The 24,108-nt window shown below is 35.6% G+C and overlaps 1 protein-coding gene across 12 annotated transcripts in view; it reads right to left on the bottom strand.

Moving 5' to 3' along the window:
• Positions 1–24,108, bottom strand: part of LOC113500869 — an 87,134-nt gene that overhangs the window by 40,057 nt on the left and 22,969 nt on the right. For 7 of the 12 annotated variants that reach the window (XM_026881775.1, XM_026881777.1, XM_026881776.1 and 4 more), the window contains 3 exons: positions 1,424–1,601; positions 688–790; positions 164–288 (listed from right to left, as the gene is read on the bottom strand). In XM_026881775.1, coding sequence (XP_026737576.1) covers positions 164–288; positions 688–790; positions 1,424–1,601 — 406 coding nt within the window. Of the gene's footprint in view, positions 1–163; positions 289–687; positions 791–1,423; positions 1,602–2,153; positions 2,184–3,057; positions 3,279–16,852; positions 17,092–24,108 lie in introns of those variants that run through there. The other 5 variants (XM_026881781.1, XM_026881783.1, XM_026881782.1 and 2 more) reach the window with 5 other exon arrangements.

The following is a 24,108-nucleotide window of genomic DNA, read 5'->3' on the forward strand; positions in this document are numbered from 1 at the left end:
GCAAAAATTTTACTTATAAGATTTATAGGTACGTTAATTACCTATTGTGCTATGGCTGACTATAAATACTTATTCAAAACTGTGCCTAATGAAGATATCTTAATGAAAAATCTAAGCACGTCATTAACATTTCATGTCATTATAATTCTGTTCATGTACTTACCTAAAGCATTGTTATTGATAGCAGTTTCCTTGTCCTTAAGCGGTGCCCCGAAGGCCGGCTCAGCGGCTACGCTCACGTCCCCGACCTTCGCAGTTTTAGCGTGGTGAGGTTGCCTGAAACCGAACCTAACAAATGAAACTATTCTTATTTGTCAGTCACGTGCTTTATTTATCTCAAAAAGCAAATAAAGCATCAAATTTATTGACCCATTCATATTCAATATATATTTAAAGTCCTTAGGCAAACAGTATTGTCTTATATTTATGTGTATTGACTGTCTAGCGAGACAAGCCGAAGCCGTCTTTTAAATGAAAACGCCTACACAAAATGTTATAGCAATAAATTTCACGCACGCGTAAGGCGCATTCAAAAGGCGCTGTCAATTTATTCTGTTCACGGTCAGAATCACAATAAAGAGTAAAACTACTTTCTAGAATTAATTAATTCGTGTTTTTATTATATAATTCCCTGTAGCGATTGCTTTCGATTATGTAAAAGTGTGATCAGTGATCAGGTTTTGTCACCTGTTCGTGCGGAGTGGTTGACCGGCAATCTCCTTGCGCGGTCTCGCGAGCGGCGTGGACCGCCCCGACAGCACCTCCTCCGGACGTAAGTCCTCCGAAGAACCTGTCGTGAAATGTTTATGATTAAATATGGGCATCTCAGCTCAAACGCGGCGCTGTTATTACCATAATTAACGTTGCGTGCGTAAGTAATGCAACCAGTCTTGTTTGGTGGAAGTTGATATTATTTCTAATTTATTTAATGGTTTGAACTAATTTAGTGTCATTTTCTTTGAAGGGCATGGAATGTAGGAATGCTTTACCACAAGTCTCGTGTAGTATCACTGGGCCTATTCAGTCTTTTTTAAATGGAACTCATAACTACTACTACTTTAAATCCAAACTCTACACTAAAGGAAGAACTAGCTTAAAGCTATCGTTAGCAATCAGATCAGAATGAATAAATGGGGTCGGTTTAACTTAATGTTAATTTTCTTCATACTAGTGCAATGAACGAAGATAGGTAGCATCATTATGTTTAAACAAATAAATTTATTCTATTCTATTCTACTATATTAGACAAATTAGGACACCTTTCCTTTGTGGAATATAAACACAAACAACTGACATTGGCTTGTTCCAATTTGCCATCTAGCTTCCACATTTTAAGGCCAGCCACACGGGCTAGATAGTCACCTCACCAAAAATCCCATACACACCAAATACATCCTGTCATCATCAGGTAGAATCGCCTCACCTCCATTACCATTCTTATCGTGAGCCTTCTGTTTGCGGCGCGCGTTGTCGTCGGCTCGCGAGGAGCTGGCGGGCCGCCTCCGGAACCCGAAGGATGTGGCGACTCCACGGCTCGGCTTGTTCCCGTTGCCTCCCGCGCTCTTCTCTCTTTTCTTTGCACCCTTCGACTCAGAGTGACCCTGTGGACAATGGAGACGGCAAATTTATTAGTTTTTGTTGATATTGCAGAATGAGCAAAATAAGAGACTTAATTATGAGTTTACGCATTTCGTGTTCCACAATCAATGGTGTTATGAAATAATATGTAGAACGTTTTTTTTTAATTAATCGTGAATTTGAAAATTAACGCATTTTTCATCTTCCTTTGGAGAAGCAACATTAAGCCTTTTTCTAGGCAAAGGATTTTCTACAGGCCAGTATTATAATTTGTTATTAGTTAGTATATGCCTATATGACAGGTTTTTAGCGATGTCACTGCCCACAGGTGCACGTTAGATTAATCTTGACCTTTAAAGGTTAATCGATACCGGCACAAAGTGGTTCACATATAGTTAAATCTATTTACTGAGTTCGTTATCGCAGTTTCTTAAATAGATTCGATAAGATGTATTAAGCCTCTTTCGTAAATCCAATCTTTTTTGTCAATACAGTAGAACGGAAACAATAGAATTAATAGATCAAAATATTAAAATTTTTTTTTATAGTAATAATTTTATAACATTTGAACCTACATTTATTAGTTGCATTCCACTTCTACTTTCACGAAGTTTTTTTTCCTCTAGTTTACAGCTTGTGTGTTACTTCATGGAAAAATCCATAAAGCATTATCTGAGTATCATTTGCTTTCTTATTCAAGTCAGCTTCATCGCTGTGTTCAAGTGTCAAAGCGTCAATTACAACCGACCACTGTGGTTATATAATGGAAACTTTTACACTCGTAAATCCAAATGTCTGTTATATTAACTTTGCAGATTTCATTGAATATTATTTAAACTCATTGATAATGTAAGCTTATACGATAGCTTTATATCAAAACTACGTAACTAGCGTCATTATAAATTTTGGGAGAAGTATCTAATAATACATTTCACTATATTTTTACGTAATAATTAATTAATAACTGTTCTTCCATAATGTAGGTCAACCCCGGTAGATCCCACATTTTACGAACACTTCAAATAAGACCTGTTTCAGTGTTCAGCATTTTACCTAATTGCAAGTTGATTGAGAAATATAGCAAATACGATTACCAACTGGCTACCAAACAAGAACCCTGAAGGCAATGTTTGACAAATTACCTAAATTAAATTATTTATTCTGTAAGAAGGCTATTTCATCACTTTCACATCTTTTACGTCTTTTCTGAGTTCGCTGAAGTTGGCATTTCCTTATCTGACTTTCCTGAGAAGAAATGTTTAAAGAAACTCAGCGGAAGTTTAGACAATTGTTGCAATACGAGTATAAGTTTATAAACTAATGCAGAATATTTCCTGGACTGGCCTTTTGTGGAAATACCAGATCGATTCAGCAAAACCTATGCATTTGGAACATCTTGGACCCCTCGCCCCCCTCGAACCCCGGAACGCAATACCAAAGGAGTCCACACAATGACACTTTGATGAATTTAAACCTTACCATTAATATTGCACATCATACACTGAACTTAACTTGAAAATTTTGAACTAGACTTAAGATAATTAATCTACACATAATGCCTTAACATTACAAAACAATATTCAAAATCAATATCCATATATCGACTCAGACTTAAGCAAGATCTTATACAAAAGACAAACAATGCAACCGTTCATACACCTTCAATACAACGCTTACAACACACCAAAGAGTCTGTTATACGGACATCTGTATTTCGTAAAGGAATTGTAAACACTATCGCGATAGATCGTACATTGACACGAATAGTGTCAAAGAACAATGAGAGTTGTGTAAACGGATGCATTAAATACTTTTTGGATACGGAGTTCCCTACTATCAACTCTTAAAGTACGATTAAAATAGGTGAGGAAGAGAGACGGCAGTCTACGTCATTTATAGCGCTGTCCCGCTTCCTCTATTGCAATTGACTTGATTTAAGGTTACATGGTAGGTGCACAGGACAATTCGGCCTTGTATTGCTTACATACATTATTTGATAAAATTGACTTTCGTTTTCTATTTATTTATATATATTTTTGTTCATGATATTTTTATGGAATTAGTTGTTAATTTGATTGCGATAAGAATGGTTAGTAGAACTTGCAGTAATTTAATAACTTTAAGATAACTAGTTATGAGATTGATATCCAAGAAAGGATACTTTCTTCTATGGCGTCATGTTCATAGAATTAAAATAAAATAGTTTTCTAATATTTATACAAAGATATACAAAATATTCAGCCCTCTATAAAAGTCCGCCGATGACTTATCCATATTCAAATCTCATTTATTTTCCAAATAAGGCTCACCCCGCCGCAACAATTTGTAAACATACCTATTATTCATAAGTTTCATATATAAATTATGATAAAAGAAAACGAAAGTTATACATTCATATATGAATTAAAGTATAATAAATTATGCTGATCCTTGCTAAACACAAATTCCTTTCCAGCGCGTCTACTCACTCAAATTTATTCGGAGGTGCAAACGAGATGCAGCTATGTTTAATGTAGACCACTGTCTCACTTTAACAAAGCCACAATCCTCCTTTAAGCATTAATAATACTGGTACAGAGTGATTCACTATCAACCGGTTGCCTCCTGACATCATCATCCCTAAATTTTTTTTAAATATTCAAACCAGTTTCCAAACTGCATGGATTGCGAAAGTTTAAACCTTTAGTACAAGAAGCAAGGACCTTTAGTGTAAGTAAGGAAAATCGGAAGACTTTCAGATCTAAAAACACGTGTGAAACAACAACTATTTTTTCGAAACATAGTAAGAATGGACCTTCCATTCAAACTAAAACAGTTTTGCAACGCAAATGATGGGGTATTCAATACTTCTTACGCTTTGCGTACCTACTCGGCTACGAGCTACGTAACGTCATATGATACGGGTTCGCATGTGAGACAAATCTATTCATTTATGGACAGTATTTACGCACAATAAAGCAATAAGTATAAATACAACAAGGGTGCTGTTTGATATGCTTCTATAAAAATATCACAAATAATTATATGAATAAAGATTTAATGACTCAAATGGGAGTCGTCCATGATAAACATTGATTGATTGAAATTCCTTTAAGTCTGGGAAAGTCAACACTTTTATAATTTTCTCATGTGGTAAAGGTTTATATCTCAGCTGTTTTAATAGATAGCTTTTATTGGGAACAAAACACAAGTTTCGTAACACTCCCAGGTTGTATGTGAAGACGTCAAAACAAATGGTGATAGCATCGTGGTATTATTATGGTGTTCTCATGCATATGTAGGCAACTGCTAGATTACACGATTCAATGTTAATGATTGCACAGTGCACCCCTTAAGAGCATAAGAACCAACCACCAAAATAGACTTTAATGCTTCATGATAAGGTTGCTGTTGGTAAGTCTTGGTCGTGTGTGGTTGGTTGTACCCGTATAGTGGAGGTACACACAGCTGCCACACGTCCCAGTTTTACACGTTGATTGCTGATTGTTTGGAAACTAACAGCCTATGGCGTGGTTCTTGATAATACTTATAATTTCTCCTATACGTGAAATCTTTTCTTTTGATGGGTTCTCTTGTTCGGGTTCCGAAGCAAAGGCTAAAAAATGGAATTCCATTACTTAGGATCCACCGTCTGGCGATCCATTTGTCATTAGGCTGTATGAATTATGATAGGCAGACAGTTAAAATTTTATGACTAATCAGTAATTGATTAAACAATTTTTTATATAGATTCAGCAAAACTAAAAGCTTCAATTACCACAGTGTATAGCGCCTATCTTTAGCTACATTCTTGGTAAGTTTCTTTATAACAGAGAAATTCGAAACTATAGCATCCCGTACTCACTTTATGAAACTAGATAAACCAGTACAAGCCTCCAACCGATATTAGAAAACACAAAAATGTGTGATGTTGTATCATTATAATTATTGACGCTATTAACATTTATGATCGTAATAACAGAAATATGAGTGCATTAACACACACCTTTAAACCCGTTGCATTAACATGATTCTAAGAAGCAACACCAGTTTCTTCAAATGCAACTAATATGAAACGTAATTTCCTGAAGACTTATCAAAACCTCTTACAGCAGAGGTTCTCAAACTTATTTTGTATGGTTGTATACAAAAACTACGTAATGAAATAAGCTAAGTATTTATTTTTTGTTTTCTTTTTTCTGGCTCTCTAGCCGGATCCCTCGGAGCCTTCAGCCCATATGTGAAAGAATGTGTTAGAGTAAGATGGCTAAAGATGAGGAAGCAAGATGGCACATTACACTGCGTGGAGCAGTGTCTCTCTTCCACAACTGCAAACGTCTTTTAGATCTGATGGGAGACTTGCAGGTGTGGCAACACAGTTCACAAAACAAAGTTTCCCATCGACCCGAACTTGATTACATATTGATAATAAACTTTAGATAACATTATTACGGAATACATGCAAAAGTTTCCCAGCCTTTGTGCCGAATCGATGTGAACTGGATGCAATGAGATTCTGAGTAGTGACCATTGAATTCTTAGCACAATGTTCGGCGTTCGTATCTCACAATACAACACCGTAAAAGTGTTCTTGAATATCCGATATAGATTGCTGCCATTACGCTTCGTGCCTCTTACAATGGCTTTTCAAATAAGATTTGTATGACCTGCGATGCCGAGATCGAGATCATTTAATTTGTCAGCCCTTTCGCAAAAAGTGAACAAAGAAAGCGGCGAAAGTTTCTTCTCAGCAACAATAGACCGTTTTATTTAAAACTGCCTATTGTAGATCAACTTTATGGTAATATACACCTTGATTTTCCCAAATGTAGCGAGTAATTTCAACCTTTCTATTTATGCGTAAACAGCGTGATAGACTTAAATAATTTAGGAAACAATTACTTACTTCTTTTCAAGCCTCGCCACCTTTTTTGAGCGGAAATAAAAGTTTCCTATTTAATATTCACCTATAGTACTTTTCCACTCTTCTTCCTACATTTTGAATCTTCTTTCCCACTACAAAATAATTTTCAGCCACACTTCAATTATATTCTCGGTAAAAAAAAAACATAGCTGGCAGTTGAGAATAACCCTATTGTTTCCTTTTAAAAGAAAACAAGTTTAAGAAACTTGAAATAGCATCCTTAACCTACTTCCTAGTTCTGTTAAAAATACCGGCAAAGATCACGATCACACTGTCGACCTACATTAACGGTATAATGCTTAAGTATCATGACTCATAGTTGTTTACTTACCAAGAGTATTATGATGCTAATATAATTTCATAATGTATTATTTACGTAAAAGTTTACTACTAACTTTTTAGTACAACGCAAAATTCCCGGGTCACGATGTTAGTTACCGTACTCCTCCGAAACGGTTTAACTGATTTTTCCAAATTTTATATGCGTATTCAGTAGGTCTGAGAATCGACTAACATCTATTTTTCATACCCCTTAGTGATAAGGGTTGCTTACAATAAAAATATTTTTTTTATAATGTGGCATTAGAAACTAGAAAGAATTTATAAGGCAAAACAAGGTTTGACGGGTCAGCTAGTAGTTTAATAATATTCCACAACTTTTACACATTGCCGTCTAGTCTCAAATTAAGCAAAGCATATTATGAGTACTTGACAATTGATGGACACACACATATGTGTATCTAAATACATACATATTATGGATAAATTACACCCAGACGCAGAAAAAATGCTCGAGCTCATCACACAAAAATTCGTCCTGGTTGGGAAATAAACCCATTCTTCGGTCTACGACTAGAACAACCAGTATGCACCTTTTAAAAAATAAATATTTTAGTCTTGTTTTTCAGAGCTTTTTTTCAACGTTTTGTGTAGCACATCGGCGGCGTGCTGTTCGGCAGAGCACGCGAAGGACAACGCTTGACATTGTACCTTTGGTGTAACGTTTGTTCCACAAGCTTATATGAAATAGAAAGCATCATAGACACGCAATAATATTGACAATCATTTACGTGTTGACAGTAACATTGTATGAGCGGAGCAATAAATACTTGTAATGAAAAAACTACATTGCAAGGGCCATCAACCACCTCTAAAAGATAGAAAGATATTGATACTCCATGCACAGACACAACTGCAATAACATTTAGACGAGTTAGTAGGCCCCCAGCACTGCCAATAATTTGTATGAGCAGGGGACCTATTTTCAAAGCTTCTCATAAATTCCGAACTTCTATAACTTTTCTTTTAATCGACTTCTCGATTAGAGACACTGTTTATTGCCAGCTTTCCCGCTCCTGAGTCGTTAAGTATTTATTAGATACAAGGAAATTATAGCCTCACTCTGAACTCACAAGAACGCACATTACAGATGAATGCAAAGATATAAATGTATCCTTTTTTCTCGAAAAAGGTGTTATTAACTTTATGATTACTCGTTTGTATACCGATATTCTTCGGAAGATAACTTAAATAGCCTTTTTATACCTGGTTATTAAAGCTTCATTGAATCTTAATGTTTACGATGTTAAAAGCATATCTATAAAGGAAGTTCTTAAAGAAATAGCTTACACCTCATAACAGTACGATAAATAGCTTATCTATACTAATATATAAAGCTGAAGAGTTTGTTTGTTTGTTTGTTTGTTTGAACGCGCTAATCTCAGGAACTACTGGTCCAAATTGAAAAATTCTTTTTGTGTTGAATAGACCATTAATCGAGGAAGGTTTTAGGCTATAAACCATCACGCTACGACTAATAGGAGCGAAGATACAATGGAAAATATGGGAAAAACAGGGCATGTATAAATCAAATCTTATATCTTCTACCCACGGGGACGAAGTCGCGGGCAACAGCTAGTATTTTATAAACGTTTTTATGGCGATTTGATAATTCCTGATATATACAAATGTGGAAATGAAAATCTGATGAAGATACCGTATAATAATTAAAACTGCACGGATAGCCCAGTGGTTGAGGTCATCACGCCAAAACCACTGAGCGCGACGCGTCACAGGTTCGATTCCAGCGTAGGACAAGCGTTTCTGAGATCCACGAATGCTTGTCCTGAGTCTGGGTGTCTTTGTGCATGTGAGTTATATGTTTGTGAAAGCCCCCCGCGACACAAGGATTGAATTCCTTAACACAGGAGTCTTTTTTTTTAAATACTGTTGAATAAACATGTCACCTCTATAATCAAACCCAATCATTGCTATTTAAATTAAAACAGCTGGTGTCTAGTGATAATGTAGTTTGCCTGTATAATGAGTGTCGACCGCAAAGCTGCCCGCAACTGGACGGCATGCGTTGCATCCTCACACACCGTTATGGAGGACTGACCGCAGTAGCCTATCATATTTTCCTATACCTGGTATATAGACTAGCATTGATTGTACATGATTAAGGTACCTCACCTTAACCATGGCGGTAATATTCCCAGTTAGTAGTTTAAGTAGTTTTTGTTCTCTTGCTCCTTTACAGGTGAACGCGTGTGTTTCGAGATTTTTTTTTTGATACTGCACGGATAGCAGAGTCTTTGAGGTTACCATGCCAAACCCAGTGTGCGCGTGTCGCGGGTTCGATACCCGCGTAGGAAAAGGAATTGTGTGATCCACGAATGCTTGTTCTGAGTCTAGGTGTAATTTTGCATGTGATTTGTATGTTTGTAAAACCAAAAAAAAAGTGAATTAAATTGCTTACTGAGGGAGTCGTTTTTTTTAAAAAGAATAATATTTGTCATTCAGACACTGAACTTTTGCGATCAGATGTAAGTATTAGAATATAGAACTCTTATTTTTTTTAATAAATATATTCGCGTTGAATGACTTCTCTCTAAGCTTATTTTTTTCATCACAAATTACCGCATCACTCAAATTATGCTTAAATAGGGTATAAAAAAAGATATTATTTAAATAATTATTAATTATTTTAATAAATAAATAAAAAAAGATTAAAAAACACCCTTGCCGGCGCCATCTCGCCGGTCTAACCATGAGAAACGATTGACTTCTAACAAAAAACCGTGATGTGAGCGATGTGAAGTATGCTCTTGACAGCTCGACAATGTCACTGGGAGAGAGTTATTGATGTCATACGATCAATAAACTTGGTTTACTTTGTAACAAGAGATAAGTGTAGCAACCTCGTATTAAATGAAGTCATTATCTGTGATTTTCTTCACATTAAAGTATAATTAGATAATAAAGATGGTAATTCATTTACGAGACTGATATTAGCTATAAAGTAACGAACTCGATCTATTTAAATAAATTGCAATACTGCCTTTGAAGCTTAGACTGAACTATACCGTTTCCAATCAACTTCGAAAAGGGGTCAATTAGACTGTATTTTTTTTTGTTCATTTGGTCCTGTTAAAATTATCAAGTTTGGATAAGTATTTTTTATTTGAAGTGGACTTTGCACTTTTGTTCCTAAATAAATATTACTGAATATGAATCAATGCCATTTCTTAAATATTAGGTAAAGGCTTTATTCTATACGGATATTATCGAAGCTACTAAACGTGGAAATAGATTCTAAGATCACTAGAATAGCAGACACTAAAAACGGTCTTTAAATAACAGTAGCGCTAGCAATTACTACGTAACATTGCGTAATTAATTAAATTACAATTTAAAAAACAAACAAAGAACGTCCTAGACGCTTCCTAGCAGATTATGCTAATTCGTTCTACATTCTATGATGTCATACTATACAATATACATACATATAAATAAGTGGTGTCTACCCACGCGTAACGACTCAAAGTTAAAGAAATTCAGTGCAATGCGACGTGCCAAGCTATGTGCTTGGCTCCTTGGCAATGTGCCACACGGACACGACCTTATGAACTTTACAAATAAGTTGCATAATTTGGCTGGCAAATTGGTATCAGTCACGTATTATTTTGTTTTTATTTATTCTGTATATTATGCCATGTCTTCAGACCACAGTTATGGTTTTGGTTAAATTTGCAGCTAATCGTATAAAAATAAAATATCGTATAAATAATTCGTTTTGTTTTGTAATATATCAGAACAAGACTGTTAACTACCTCGTGTTAAAGTAATATCGTTATAGTTCTGGAAGGATGACAGCATGATACACAGCGTAGAGGGGCTCCTCTTTTCCACTCCTGCAATACGTGATGGTAGGCCCCAAGGAGGTTCTAAGTAATTTGGCTTTGGTCTTTTTGTATATATTTTCACTAAAACTATATGGACTCTCATCTAAAAATAAAGATATTGAATTCAAATATTAAATGAAATATCGATTCTTAGCTTAGAGACCTGAAGATGCCATCATCAAATTAATTTTTCCAAGTGAACTATTAAGCAAACTGTGATAATTAGACTGTATTACTATTAATACCAATATATTGCTATAGTACTATTAATACCAAAATCCTACACTGCCAAATGAGGCCCTTGAAGTATTAACGACAACACCCGTCCTTGATACAGCTAACAAATAACTTTGAATCCCGGTTGACTAGAATTCCTACTAGCTGTCAAGCGCCAGGCCCTCAGCCCGACTCCTTCATCTAAGCTAACGGCTCTACATTCTTAGCTGTAATAAATTGATGGTGTTTAGCCGCCTAGACATGACTTGTAAAGATAATGTGTGCACATTACACTGTCATGGAGTCATGGTGCCCTAGTAACTTTGGCACGAAGATTGTTGAGGATGGAATTATTTTAACCACTCTAAAAATCATCCACGCTTTTTTATGGGGATCGTCCGACTAGTGTTGGATACAATCGGAGTCCTTAAGCAAAGATTAGCTATTAATGACTCTTGTAACTAGATACAAGATTCTTAAATGACATTCTTACGTATAAGGACTGGCCAGAGACACCATTAAATTAAACTATTATAAGATTTTTTGTATCTAAGTAGAATTTTCATATTTTGGAAGTAGCCTACGTGCGAAGATTTTAATGCCCGAAAACGATAGAAAGATATAAATTAGAAACAAATATATTTGTATTTATATATGCGGATCCACGTTTTTCTTCTAAGTTTAGAAACATAGGCATGTAAGCGTCTCGCTGGTGAGCAAAGGTCATAAGGCAAGGGCGAGGTTTTATACGTGCTAGAACAACCCTAGCATGTTTGTGAAATTTCTGGGTGAAAATAATCAAGTTTTCCTAACAATTTAATAGTAATAGTCCGAATGAAAAAAATAGTTCTCTACAATTTTACAAGGGAAACCTTTTGTGCAGTTAAGGGTAAAATAGCAAAACTCAAAAAAAAAATGAGATCAGTTTCTTTGCGATTCTCATACCAACGCACAATACAAGAACGCAAGAATAAAAGAAACGTGCTCTCATGAACTAAAAAGTACAAAGCATGGGAATGAAATTTTCCCCGAAGCATCGTGTTTTATGTCTAGTAAAAGTTATCATTAATCATTGGTAATGGGATCATGGTGATTCAAATGTAGCACTGTAGCTTATGCCTTAAAAGTGTCATTACCGATCGGTCACCGTGCACGTGCCCACTTTGCCCAATTTGCCCATTCTGCTGATTGTGTGAGCAATTTTTCCTGTTTTGTGTTTCATGTCGACAATTATCTGTTGTTGTTACTTCAATACAATACAACCTTATTGTTTTAATTGCAGCAGAAAGTTAGTCATCAGGAAATGTTAGTTTTGTCTGATCGACTGAAGTGTTTTATTGTTATGCATTGTTGTCGCGACCTTGCTTTTAATTCAAATTAAATTAAATAATCTGTTCGGACAGATGAACAGTACATAGTAACCTGGAGCTTAATTTTTAGTATTTGTTGTCATTGGCTACGAAAGAAACATATCCCTGTCTATATAGGCATCACCGTCCATGAGGACGGATTTTAAAAGACCAAATGTATCTTGTAGTCACTTGCAAAGATAACATTAGGCATTTGTTTATCATTTCGTATCTCTTGACGGTATAGCAGTAATTCATAGTTTTATAGCGTCATAAAATATGAAGGGGTGTAGAGTCTAGACAGCTTCAGGGCATTTCGGGTGCAAACTTGTTTTACAGACGCCAGTTGATTGCAGTCTTGCCAGCGAAGCTTTACAGACATTTTTTAATCCACTTAAGTCATTGTAGTTGAGTCTTGTACTAATTGTGGTTAAAGTTTTAAAGCTATTTTTGCGTTAGACCAAGGAGTATTAAACTGTTGGAGTTTGTAAGTGTTTGAAGACACGCTACAATTAACGACCGAGTTTTATGAAATACCTTACCTATACTAAATTTTGCGGTGGAACAAGATATACGGCTGCATTCGATCTATTCGTCTTTATAGTTGAAATTAGATAGTAAACTAAGTTACAGATAATAAAAAATGAGCCAAGTGCGAGTCGTATTTACCACGACGAGGCTTCATAAAGGCTAAGCCAAACAAATACAAAATATTAAAATACATTGTTTATAATTACAGTCGGCGTACACTAACCCATTCATAAAGATTCAACAGAACTTCATATAATACACAAGCACAAAAACCTGCTAATGATATCGACAATACAACCAAATCATAATAATTCAACAAAACAAAACAATCGATGACTAATACATTACACAATCACACAACAAAATATATACAATATAATAACTGAGAAATTCAGTTCCGTAATACCCATATTAATGGATTTTACATTTCCCTGGAAACCTGATTCTAATGCTAAGGACGTATTACAACGTTTTCAAAGCAAGAATATTGCAGATGCGGAAGAGAGATGACGCTATACGCCATGTCTGTTGCCATCTTGCTTTAACTGCAGTGCTACTTTTAGACTTAGTCGACTCTGTGGAGACCACGTCTTGGCAAACGTGCAAAGTGGAGTGATGAGCGCAGGATGGCTGACAGGAGCTGGATGCGAGCAGCCAAATATAGATCTTGATGGCGTGCAGTTGGAAAGGCATATGCCTAGCAGTGGACTAATATGGGCTGTTGACGATGATGATGATGATGATGACTCTGTATATAGTAGGTACCTATCTACTTCACTACATGCCTTAATGTACTAGAGGCTAGGAAACATATCGAGTTGTAATACGAGGTTGCAGCTGCCACTAATTAACCCTAATTATAGTAATTAAAACTAGTACATTACTTGATTTAATATTTCTTGAAAGTGTACATGTTTAAAGTTGTTAAAAGCTGTTAGTCGAGGTTTCTTGAAAGATTTTCAGCAACTATGTTTTAATTTCGTGTTTGAAATTGTTTAGTGTTAAAGGGAAATATTTTGTTAGATATTTTTTTTTTTTTTAATAACACCTTTTTTTTAGACCTAGCACATTTTGGCACAAGAATTTATTTTAAAGCCGACCTAATTTTTAACAGGAAATTGAAAAAAGAACTATTAAAAACGTATATTGATAGAAAAATAAACCTTAAAACATGTTTCAAAATATTCGCTTAACGCTTCGATTACCGATTAAGCTATCCCGTCAGAAAACCGTTATACCTAGTTCAATTCCTCTGCAGTACCTTCATACCTTCATACCTTCATGTTATACACAAACAAAAGGCTCTACAATTTCCATTACTATGCAATTGCACCATAATGGCTCTGCAAAGGCCATAGCCGTTCACCATAAGTAACTAAAGATTGGCTAGACTAAAACAAACCTAGCTCTAACTGAAACCCGATTCAAACATTTAAAATTTTAAAAACCCTCGACTATTATCCACATGGCAAATTATCTTTAGCAGAATTGCAATGACCGATGTAGTAATTGATACTATCCCTTGAGAAAGCTATGAACTCTTTTGATTAAGTATTACTAAACAGTCTTCTACATATTTCAGTGCGCTTTCATTTGTTTCCCCACTTGAGAATATTTTGACACTCGGTTCTTGTACCCCAATTTCATCCCCACGGCTTTTAAACGGCTCAACCGATTTTGGACATGAACACACAGACGTTCAACTTCGTACACTTTGGAGGGGGGGGGGGAATAGAACAACCTGTTAAAGTTATTGCTTGAAAGTAATTAATTTAGTTATTGGTGTTAAAGACTTAATGCCTTCCACTTAAAATTTACGGCTTTTCATGTCAATTCATCCTGACTAGATGACTGTTAAAATAGACCTACAGTTGTGAAACTGTATTTAGATAAGTCATAAAATAAAACATGCAGTTTTGTATCCCTAGAAATCCACCTTATTATAAGTCTAACTAGTATTTGTGTGCTTTAAGTTGTAATTAAGTACATTGCTTGCAATTCGAGATACTATAAGACATAAAAATAACAAAATTAACTAATTGGTAAATACATAAATATCAATGTTATTAATACTTTTCTCGTTTCCCCTTTCCTTATTTTCTTCAGCATGAAGGCAATAAAAAAACGTGCATCTATTTAACAAAAACTTATAAAGAGAAAACCCAAGCAATTTTGCCATCACGTTAAAGCAAGTTCTTCAGTACCATCATACGTAAATGTAAGCAATTCTCCTACATACTAAGAACTAATTACAATAAATCATTCAGAGGCCACACGAAGCTATCCTAACCAACCATTACACCTGTTATCAATTATCTCATCACTTTTACATGTAATCATTAACTTTCATGAACTTTCATAAGAGAACTGTAATTATATTGACTTGTCATTAATATGAAGTTACAATTGTGTAGGCGGATAATGTATATTGTTCATTGACGTTGTGCAATGAATATTCAAACTGGGGATCTATGGAGACGTCTTAAAGTTATTGCGGGTGTGGGAGAGAGATACCACTCTACGCCGTGTATTGCACCGTCACTTTTCCACAACCTTTAAAATATTACTTTAAGCCGTGCTGGTAGATCGTCTGTTTCGTTTTCCAAACTCCTTTTAATTCCTCATTATTCTACTTTAAATTATTTTCTTATGGTACTGGCAGATGGTTAAAAGATTCTTATTGCAGTTTAAGTCTATCTATCTCTAAGGTTATAGCCTAGTCGATTTGATAAAACTTTGCTGGACCAATATCTTCAACTTACCCAATATCTTTCGAAGTATTAAAGTTCTCAATAGTAAAATACATTGTTTGACATAATGAAGATTAATCCACCAATTTCGCTTTCACTCAATGATTGTAGTAGGTACTATGATGATCATTAGTCTAGCCTCCTTCTGATTGATTACACCAAGTACAACGATTGCGTTGCGAAATGTATTCATCACATCAACTTGTTGAGTGAACTCATGTGTTTTATACATGAGTCGAAGAGTCTTCATTAAAACGTGTATGGGAACAAACATGTTATTTAATGAGGAAAAGACAGTAATAACTTGCGCAATTAGTAAGTTGCGTTGAGTATTTTAATGCATAATTGGAGTATGAGAAAATAGGATAATGACGGCAGTTGTTTCTTACTTCTAAGCTTAAAATGACCCTTGTTAAATTGTTCCTGTTATTTAGGAGGTAGGTCGCCGTCCCATATGCCCGGAATGCCTCCCACGCATGCTCTCGTTCAAGGATTCTTTAACTCCTACTTAAATAGTATTCACCCACAAACAATATAATGTTGATAAAATGGGTAACTGTTTATCGTAGCCAATATAAGGAAGAAAAAGTTGAACAGTTTGCGATAGCAAATTATTTTGGAGTCAAACGATTTGATTGCTCGTCATTTTATGGCCTTAAATTGCTTTTTGAAAGTATGCCAAGATATGGATCTTATATTCTCGTAGCTATTTAGGATCTAGAGACCAATTACTTACTGTTTGTTCATTTTTCCCACAGTAATCCGTGGTTTAAGACAGCCACCATGTTTTCGAAGATACATGATTTCGCTTTTACGGTACGAACAAGCCATAACGGTACAACATAATTTGTTATCGCTCACGAATATTCTTAAGGTTCACTAACAATCTATGTAGCAGTAGTACCAACACAACATTACAAACAAATTGTGGAAAGGTATTACAAGTATTCTGAATTGTTTTGTTACGGCGATTATGTAGCAAAACGGTGTTGGATGAATTCAAGCGCTTCCACGTTTCAAGGTCTCAACCACTGGATGTAAATCAATTGCAAACCAATGTTACGATGCCATAAAAACAAGATTACAACTGTTATGACCGCAAAAGAAATTGATCTTTGATATCGAGAAGGTATAGCTATTGCATCATTGCAAAAAATGCCAGATCGTCCATTTTGTGCACACAATCTGAACGCCAGGTTTCCGCGTTATATAACAACTGAATTTTAGATTTATTTAGATAATTTTAAACTGGAAATATGAGTTGAGTGTCAACATGTAGCAGACTAATTGAATTGTCCAGGATTATCAGCGGTTTAGTCAAGGTTAACGTGTCAGACGTACCATATCGCACTGAGCTTCACCGTCGTCGTCATAGAATATGGTGTCGCAGTCGTCCATCCCTGCGGCTGGGTTGCCACCTCACTCCTCAGCAGGCGCCGCCGGCGGCGTCATCAACGTCGGCACACGCGGCCGGAGCACCGGCATCCGAACTTGCACTAATTACCAACACGGTAACACACCGACACCGGCTCTTCAACACCACTATCGTAACAAATTTAACGATCGAAATCTTCTGGATAATCCGGTGAGTCACGCGACAGCGACTGCGAACTGACTAGGTGCAACACTGAGCTGTGCAGACACAAGGTGTGGGTGTCCTTAACGAGCTGAATCAGACGTAACCTCGTGGAGGCGCTTCGCACTCACTGAACAATTTTTTGGGCACTAATTGGCGGATGAGCCGATTGATTGTATATTTTTTGTTTGTCCAAGGGCGATCCGTCGGGTGAGCTAGCTTTTAGATGGTGTTTTTGTGGCCAACTGCGTAGATAGCGGCGGCCGGGGTGAGGGTGGCGCGCGCACTCGTCGGGGTGCATTGATCGGATCCCTACTGCGCATGTCCCCTCCTCACTATTCTCGCCTGTTTTGACATTTGCTTGGGGAACCCTTATTTTAAAACGTTCACTGCGGATTGGAGAACACTAGACACATTTCTTTGTGGCTATACAATGTACGTTAGTGTACATGATGTGGTAAAAATTGATCTTAAAATAAAATAATATGCTTTACATTGGCAATAATGCGTATATGGTAAGATAAAAAATTGATTGAACACTCGCATCCGATAGAATTGCTACATCAAACAAATTGGCTCCCACGTGTTTTTATAACACAATAATAGCTGCAGCCTTCATTCAATTATCGCTATTCTCTTGAGTGTAATAAAAAGATGGCGAATGCAGACAGACCTTAGGTGGAAAGTATTTACCATTGTGATTACCATAATAGCGTACGAGAGTTTTATGCGCTAGTTTCTGTATGTTTTCTTCGATGGAAACATTTACTTCGGTGAACCGTCACGTTCTTTGTTTTCGAGCGATACACTTACATAGTACTTTTAATGAACAGTCTGAAAAGGCGCAGACTGTTAAGGTCGCTTTGATTTTTTATCTACCATAAAAACTCATAAGCAAACTGTTTCAATTTAATATTTTATAAGATCAAAATGTAGTTCAAAATGAACAACAGCAATTCAATTAGACTTTTGCATATCAGATTAATTAATTGTATTAATTGGATTTAATAGTTGTAGATGTTTAATTTTATAGCCTTTCGTACTACAATTTGTATGTATGCAAGACTGTTTGCTGCTGAATGGACGGTTTTCGGGTTATTTATTCGTTATTCGAATAACCGGTTTAAATCACTATGGTGTCATTCAACTTGTTTCAACTATAATCGATTTTAAGCGATACAATATGGATGCGTTTATCTTTATATTGTACGAAATCGATTACGATACTTTTGTATACAAAAACTGACGAACAAAAACTAGTAGATATCAAAAATCGTTTGGTATATAATAGAATGTATTTTTAATTACATGAATTGAAAACAAAATGCTGTTAGATGGGAATATGCGAATCGTGATCTGAGATCCATGAATCTAGAATTAATTGTTCCACTTACAGATACCACCCAAGTACTGAGTTTGATTGTTCGAAATATTTGAGATTTTGCAGATTTAGAAAGGCTATAAACGAAATTAAGCTGAAACGGGCACAAATATGTGCGGTGTTTACGTCTAATTTACAAAAATACTATATTAAAAAAACTTGAAATTGAATCTTCGAAGTCACTCAACCCTTTGATAGAATTTAACTGTAGGTACATGTCTCAAATTTTCTCTTTATCGGTCCTCTGAACTTAGGTACGAGTTTAGTAATTTTTACCCATGACGTGAGTAGTAAATCTTATCCGATAGATATCAACTCACAAAAACCACAAATAATTTAGCCATTTACTATTAAAAATAAACATCGCATTCGTTACAATATCTAGAGCAACCAGGGACTTTATCTACCATGAACTCTTGAACTAATATTATAGAAGTGGTTAAAAACAGACGCCGCTCTACGCCATGTATGCTCTATCACGCTTCCACATCTGCAACAACATAACTTTAAAAACCGCACATCAGTCCCCCAGCTCTACTCGTCACATCCTGTACTCAGAGAATCCATTTCCCCTCTAAAGTATAATTTTATGCAGACATTATTTTCTTTTATGTGTTACGAAGCACCTGGGGTTCGATAAACGTCTTGTAAATTATATTTTTCTTACAATTACATTAATTTAAAAGCGGCTTAGCCTAGGGAATATACGATACGTAAGAAGCAAGATTTTCTCAGGTTGATATTTGCATAACGGTAAGTAGTTTTGGTTTACACTTTATATTCTATCTCATAGTGTTTCATTCAGCTACAAATGGCAATGAACTTGAACTATTATGTTACAGTAAATATGAATGGAAGGAATACTGGTATCCCTTTGTTTCCAATGGGATTTCATCAAATGACTTCTCTTCTTCTCCGCTATGGGTTGATAGGTAGGGAGGGACTATTACGGACCTCTGCGGACCGTGGCAACATTCTTCTGGAGGATCCCGCTACGAGAAGAGACATACTCCATTGGAATGTAACCTCCACTTTATCAATTTAACTATAGATAGTCAACATTTAACTATAGATTCTTAGCTGATGGTACAAGCATCAGCGTAGTCCTCATATGCTATGCGTTATACGTCATGAAAAAAGGATTTAATACAACAGAGAGGGAGTCTATAAACAAAATATAATAGGATTCCAAACGTTCCTGCCCCAAACAAATCAACCTATTGCTTATAAATGACATTTGCAAGTGATCTACACAAATCAAGTTGCCGGCGAGGGTACAGCCGGCATTCTCGGCAGGTGCTATGAATGAACTATGGCAAAGTGTGTCAAGGCGCCCGGGACAGGCATTCACTATGCCCCAGTTATTACCCTTTACAAACAGGTTCCAACAAACGTCCTAGAATGAACTAAGATCCTATTTGAATAGACAAAAGACTTGCAACATAAAGAATGCCGTTTAAGTTACATAGAACAGTTACTGGTTCTTAAATGGTGAGGATGTCATACAAAACTCAACCTTACTGACTTTCAAATAAAGATACTGCATACTGTTACTGTTGTAATTTAACTAGATATATCATTATGTTTGCAACTACTGTAAGTCAAAGGTTTCTCTGAGTTCTAGACTGGAAGTTCTTTAAAATTCTGTAAGTTTATTTTCCCGTGTAGATAAAAACGTAATAATAGTGTTTCTTTTTCTTTTTTTCCGGTCTATGCATGGATTTGTATGCATAAGGCGCAATGTGTTCCGAAGTTATATCATCATCATCATCATCAGTCCATATTCGTCCACTGCTGGACATGGGCCTCCCCAATTGCACGCCATCGAGATCTGTGGCATCATCATCTGGCGCAGATCATCACTTCACCGTGCCTGAGCACGTCCTACACTACGTTTGCCATGACGCGGTCTCCACTCGAGAACTCGTTTTCCCCAACGGTTATGCGGCTCTGCGGCTAATATTGCCAGCCCAAACAGGCAAGAATAAACAGACTGGTATAGTTATAACCAAACAAAAATTTTAAGTACTTCAAAGAATTATTTATAGAGTGTTTTATGAAGTTATAATATTTCATAACGCAAATATTGATGGTAGAGCAGACGCGGTCAAATCGTGAACTCGCGGCTGATTTGCGGTACAGATTAGGAAATGTCAAGGGAGTGTTTCGACAACTAACTGAAACGTGACGGTACACGACAAACTCTTTGTATAAATATTTTAGCTATATGACTAAAGACATATTTTGTTGTTAGTCAAATGACTATTTGACTAAAGATTCTTTAGATTAAGCTGTCAGATATATAAGTTTCCAAAAATTATCGGTATAATGTTGCATTTGAATGTCAGAAAATCACACTACGTGTGACGTTCCCTATCAGTGCAGTTTCTACCGACAAGTGACGTTATTACTATTTTACGCGAGTATCTGTAATTGATTTATGTAATAAAATTAAAAAAAAACGATATCTTTGGAAATCTATCAGACAGAATGATTCGCTACTCGAAATTATCGCGGTGGTTTAGACTTCATGCTTCTAACATTAAAAATAACAAATCCTTATTTAACTTTTAACCCCAATTCGTATTGTCGTTGGGTGGCATCGTTAATGTACTGTTTTCCTTACTAAAACAACTCACACACTCACCTTAATTTTGAGTGACAGACTTATTAATGAAACAAAATTCGTTATGATCATAATATGTTTACCTGATACCGGTAAAATATGTTAAACAATCTTGTAAATCCTGACTCTAACCTTTTAGACAGTAATAATTTAGTTTTCTAATATTCAGTGGGATTCAATACCACCTCTTCAATAAATATAATGCAGCTTTGCTAAGTTTGAAACTAGATGGCGTTGTGTTATGTTGTTGTTATTGCAGTTTTGGAAGTGTGAGCGCGCTACATGGCGTAGAGCCGCGTCTTGTTTCCACGCCTTCAATAATATAGCTTTAAAAGGCAGCACCAGATCTCTTAAATTTCAGTTGGCCAGTCATACATTTCATATGAGAGGAGAGAAGTTTAAAGTTCCTTAATAACTAACAGACCATCCAAGCAAGATGGAAACCTAAGTAATGGAGTCATCTCCTTAATATTTAAGGCTGGTACAATATATTCTGGTGTCGAACCACTTCTCTGACCACCATTTCTCTCGTGTCTTATGAGATGCATGTTAAGTGGTTGGTGGTTCAAGTGGTGGCACCCACTTGAATAATGTATCACGTTGTAAACATACATAAAACATATACATTGAATAGTATGTACTATGAATAAAAATAACAGTTGAAAATGGCAAATTTCAAATTCTATAAAAAAAAATATAATAGAACCTACACGATTTTTTTTCAAAATTTTTAGCAATTTAAAGTTACAATATGTTAATTTCATAAGCTAATGTTTAACGTAAGCAACGGATAAAAAGCGACGGACTAAAGGGGTTTAGGTTAGACGGAAGCAGAAAATCGCCATGGAACTTTCGAGGAAATTAATTCTATCATATTTTCGTAGTTCATTGCATTCAACGGGGCAATGCTGCCAGCCTTTGGCATGTTATCGTCTTTGACAGGGAAGAAGGCATCTTTTTTATAATATATTATTTTTAGGCCATGTTATTAGGATACGCGTTTACTTTACTTTAAAATTTAAGTAAAAACACATTACTTTTAAAATTTGAATAAACATCAGCCCGTTTTATTTGTTTCAGATAAAGTCTACATCAGCATAGTACTCGTATCAAAAAGTCTGCATTCAAAAAAACCTCATTCATGTTTTATTTCAAGTTTCAAAACGCATCTGCACATGAAAAGCCTTTACATTTGAGGACAAAAGCAGTCTACAGTTAGTGCACAAATACGATCCTATATTACAAACATGGCGCATAAAATGGCGACATAGTATAGTCACTTGACATGCTCTGCGCGGATAGTGACGTATTGACTACGTAATACACATATGGGATGACGTAAATATACGTGATATGTACCAATTATCACGTTATGAGTATGACGTGTTTAGTTGTTTACCTATTAATTATGCTCAATAGGTCAACTAATATTAGCGTGTGGGAGTAATTGATTTAGCATGTTTGCATCTGGCTGTGTGTTGCATCTATGGACTCTATTTGAAACTGTTTAATAGTTGTTTTTATAGGTAAAACAATCGTGGTAATCTGTTTATGCTATTTTTTATTGAACACTACACACTACGTAAATACATAATTGAGTAACCAAGGTGTATATAAGTAATCAATTAGCAAACTGCCTATGTTCTTATTTTTATTTTTTCTATAAACTTATTTAATTTTCACAAAAATAGGATCTACATATCTTAGCAAACTCGAAGGATAAAAAAGGATCACAGATCACACCACGAATTAGGAAAGTAGAGTCTAGTTTTCTTTGCTCCGTGGTTCACTATATTATTGTTCCTCCGTTTATTTACTACCAAGAAGTAACATAATTTGGCGACAAAGGAAAATCAACTTTAGAACTTTAAAAGTTAGTCTGTGTCTAGCTTTAAATCCGTGTAGTGAGTGCTTCGCCACACCCTCGCCGACTCACGTCGCCATATCCGCCGCAACATAGGACGGTCAATATTTATGTAACAGGAACATTATTAGATATACTATATCGTGTTTAAAATCTATTTGTGTGATGATAGTTTACTTATCGGCTTAAATGACGTTTATAACCTAAAGAAGTAAGTTACGAGAATTTACTACTTTATGTTATTTTGAGTTAATTTGGGAACGACTCGTTTTAAGTGGAAAAGCAATAGAACTCTACTTTTTCTGGGTAAAAAAAGGCTCTATAGAAATCTAGATTCTACTATCCATAGAGCTCTATAAAATTACGTGTACCTAAAAAATAAGTTTAAAACAAGTTCATTGACGTGCTCTATAATTGAATCCTATTGTCGGGTAGCAATAGTCAGAACAAACAATCATTTATGAATTTCACAAAGGCATGTCCTACGCGGTAATCGAACCCGCCACACTTCGTTCTCATTAGTTTAGCGTGGTGATCTATATCACTCGGCCATCCGTGCTCAATTGGAAGTTTGAGTGACATCAAGAAAAGAAGGGAACTCATTTGCCCTCTGCTCGGTGGCTTAGATTGAGTCAACTATGTGCATCCTGATATACATAGTAGACGAAAACCAACCTTATTCCAGGAGAAATAAAGGTTCTATTAGTGTTAAACTGACAAGACTGTTGTGATCCAACACATTTAATATCATCGTGTGATTTATCATCTGTCAGACTTACTTAAACTAATTTATAATAATTATTTCTTATATTAAAGCTTTCACACGGAACATGTATTATTTTCTCACGGTAGTAACATTAATAGCATTATTAATTGGGAATAAAATTCACTTTTTAACTTTAACAAAAAAAGTCCTATTGAAATGTCAGTTTTCAGTTTTCCTGGTATATAGGCATTGCGTGTTATAAGGAAGTAAAATATTTTCTTTAAATCTGTGTATTTTCTTGCTAAGTATCACTTACACTGACATGTGTTTATGTTTTTCCTATTACTAAAGCTAGCTTAGATTTCTGCCCGTCTGTGTGTAATCAGACTGTATCTCATAAACGATCTCTCGTAACATCAAAAAATAAAAATCATTGTTGAACAT

This window comes from Trichoplusia ni, chromosome 14 (genome assembly GCF_003590095.1).
Source record: "Trichoplusia ni isolate ovarian cell line Hi5 chromosome 14, tn1, whole genome shotgun sequence".
Taxonomy (NCBI): domain Eukaryota; kingdom Metazoa; phylum Arthropoda; class Insecta; order Lepidoptera; family Noctuidae; genus Trichoplusia; species Trichoplusia ni.